The sequence below is a fragment of the Vigna unguiculata genome, chromosome 1, assembly GCF_004118075.2.
Source record: "Vigna unguiculata cultivar IT97K-499-35 chromosome 1, ASM411807v1, whole genome shotgun sequence".
In the NCBI taxonomy this organism is placed as follows: Eukaryota; Viridiplantae; Streptophyta; class Magnoliopsida; order Fabales; family Fabaceae; genus Vigna; species Vigna unguiculata.
In genome coordinates this window covers 20,228,766-20,232,017 of record NC_040279.1, presented here as the reverse complement: position 1 = coordinate 20,232,017, position 3,252 = coordinate 20,228,766, and the positions used below count along the sequence as shown (strand labels likewise).

Here is a 3,252-nt window from a genome sequence, read left to right as displayed (position 1 = left end):
CTATGGCTGCTAACAGGAGGAGAAGGAGTAATGGTGCTGATGACATCGCGGAGGCTATTCACCGAATGGTGGATGCGATGCAGACACCTATAGCAGCGCAGCCTAGAACGGCGATTGCACTAGTCAGGGTGCCGACTGTGGTGGACTTCCTGTGCCACAAGCCAACAGATGCGTGGCTCCGCAAATGTGAGAAAATCTTCAAAGTAATGAACTACGCTGATGAGCAGAAGCTCTTGTTTACCACGTACCTGTTGATTGATGACGTAGATTATTGATGGGCGGGAATGCAATAGTAGATGCAGACCTGGGATGAACAGGTGGAGTGGACTAGTTTCAGGACTCGGTTCCTGGAGAAATAATTCCCTGACACAGCCAGGCAGGACAGGGAGGTTGAGTTTCTCACACTGCAACAGGGAGAGATGACAGTGCATGAGTATGTGAACAAATTTGAGCACCTGGCGAGATACTATTCACAGGACATTTTAGAGGAATGGAGGTGCCTGAAGTTTGAGCGACGACTCAAACATGAACTGAAGAAGGTGGAACACCTTTGAGAGAGAGAGACGATTCCCAATTTTGGTGGAACAGGCTAAGAGTGCTGAGCATCTGGAGAAGGGTCCAGGTCCTGTTACTAGACATCAGAAGAATGTCGCAGAGACGAGGCAAATGAAGAAGCCTTACAATAGACCACAGGCATCTCAGGGTCCCACTTGATACTAGTGTGGCAAACCTCATCTGAAGAGAAATTGTCCTCAGTTGACAGGTGGGGTAGGAGGGTCAAGCAACCGTCGCAAGTGTTTCATATGCGATAAACCGGGACACTTTGCCAATAACTGTCTAGAAAAGAAGAATTTGGGTGTGAAAAAGCCAGTAGCATCGCTAGCAGAACGAGCTAGAGCGGCTGGTAGGGTCTTTGCCTTGACCTCCACAGAGGCTACTCAAACAGGTAACCTTATCCTCGAGTCATGTTTATTATTGGGTCAGTTAGTATTAGTGTTGTTCGATTCTGGAACAACACATTCCTCCATTTCTAATGCTTGTGTGGGGAGATTGAATTTGGAGAAACGTGATTTGGGGTGTGAGTTGCTTGTTTTGACTCCCTCCTCGGGTTAGGTAGCTACCAGTTCAGTCTGCGTTGGGTGTTCAATGGAAGTGGCAGGTCGCAGATTCAAGGTGAACTTGGTGTGGTTGCCTTTGGAGGGATTGAATTGATTATGAACGGCATAATTTGGTGTTCCCAGAACATGAAGGGTTGGAGTTAATCTCAACTCAGAGAGCGATAAATGAAGTGGAAGCTGGAGCCACCTGTTTTATGATAGTGGCTCATACAGAGAAGAATAGCACCGTAGAGAAAATCAGTATGATTCCAGTAGTGGAGGAGTATACGGATGTGTTTCCAGATGAAATACCAGAATTGCCACCGAGCAGGGATATAGATTTCACCATTGATCTTATCCCTGAAGCTGCCCCAATATCCATGGCACCTTATAGGATGGCACCAGCGGAGTTGGCTGAGTTGAAGAAGCAAATAGAAGACTTGGTTGAGAAGAAGTTCATCCAGCTGAGCGCATCACCTTGGGGAGCACCGATACTCTTGGTAAAGAAAAAGGACGGCAGTTCGAGGTTGTGTGTTGATTACCGTCAATTGAATAAGCTGACTATAAAGAATAAGTATCCACTTCCGAGGATAGACGATTTGCTGGATTAGCTGAGGGGAGCTGCAGTGTTCTCTAAGATTGACTTGAGGTCTGGATATCATCAGATCTTAGTCAAACTGGAGGATGTGTAGAAGACGACTTTCAGGTCACGCTACGGGCATTATGAGTATGCAGTGATGCCGTTCGGGGTGACAAATGCTCCTGCTATTTTCATGGACTACATGAACAGGATATTCCGACCGCACCTGGATCAGTTTGTTGTCTTATTTATTGATGACATACTGATATATTCTGAGAGTCGGGATGAACACGCAGAGCATCTGAGAGTGGTGCAGGGAATTCTCAGAGAGCATAAACTGTATGGGAAGCTGTCGAAGTGTGAGTTTTTGCTGAATGAGGTACAATTCTTGGGCCATGTAATCTCAGCCCAGGGAATAGTAGTGGACCCAGCGAAGATTGAAACAGTGGTGAAGTGGGAGAGACCGCAAACAATTACTGAGGTGAGAAGCTTCTTGGGTCTGGCGAGTTATTACAAGCGATTTGTGGAAGGGTTCTCCAAGATGGTGAGTCCATCGACTCAACTCACTAGAAAGGACCAACCTTTCTCTTGGACAGACGAGTGTGAATTCTGTTTTGAGGACATGAAGAGGAGATTGACCACTGCACCTATACTAGCTATTCCTGACACAACCAATATATTTGAGGTGTACTGTGATGCCTCATATCAAGGCTTGGGATGTGTGCTGATGTAAGAGAAACGACCTGTTGCTTATGCATCTCGCCAGTTGAAGATACATGAGAAGAATTACCCGACGCACGACTTGGAGTTAAACATGGAAGCATTATTTGTATAGGGCACAGTTCCAAGTATTCAGCGATAAAAAAAGTTTAAAATACTTGTTTGATCAGAAGGAGTTGAATATGAGGCAGAGGCACTAGATGGAATACCTGAAGGATTACGACTTTGAGCTGTTATACCACCCTAGTAAGGCTAATGTCGTAGCAGACGCTGTCGCAACCGGAATCGCGATGGGAGGGGCGAATTGAAAAAGAAAACGGGTTTAAAAAGAGATTTGGAGTCGCCACCATAGTTATTCTGGAAAACTATGGAAAACCATAAAAATAAAACAAGTCTGCGAAAAACCAGATTTTGGATCCGGGAGTCGGTTACGCGTAGGGAAGATGTTAGCACCCTACCGCGCCCGCCCGAGGGCGGTACCTTTAATTAAAAATGCAAAGCTGATGTGATTTTCAAAATATTAATTTTCCCCAAAAATAATGAGACAAAAATGCTAAAGAAACAATATATTTTTAAAAAAATTTTTGGGCCCGACAAAGATTGACCTTGGTCCTACGTATTCTCATTTAAAGTGAGAAATCAGGGTTACGTAGTTCTTTAAAAGATATTTGAAAAATAATTGAGAAAAAAGATTTGATTTTTTTAGAGGTGAACCTGACAAGGACTGACCTTGCTCCTACGTATCTCACGGTGGAGAATCAAGGATCACGTAGTTCTTAAAAAGGCATTTTTGTTTGAAAATATTGATATATTTATATTTTGAAAATTGTATTTTTTGGTGTTTTTTGAATTACT

The 3,252-nt window shown here is 44.1% G+C and overlaps 1 protein-coding gene across 1 annotated transcript; it reads left to right on the top strand.

Moving 5' to 3' along the window:
- Window positions 1-1,834: 1,834 nt before the first annotated feature.
- On the top strand, window positions 1,835-2,410 carry LOC114189438 (uncharacterized mitochondrial protein AtMg00860-like). The gene has a single exon (XM_028078006.1). The coding sequence runs from the start codon at window positions 1,835-1,837 to the stop codon at window positions 2,408-2,410; it is 576 nt and encodes a 191-aa protein (XP_027933807.1).
- The last annotated feature ends 842 nt before the right edge of the window (window positions 2,411-3,252 follow it).

Bases quoted from the DNA above. Each gene is read 5' to 3' on its own strand.
- LOC114189438 (XM_028078006.1), top strand. From the start codon at position 1,835: ATGCCGTTCGGGGTGACAAATGCTCCTGCTATTTTCATGGACTACATG.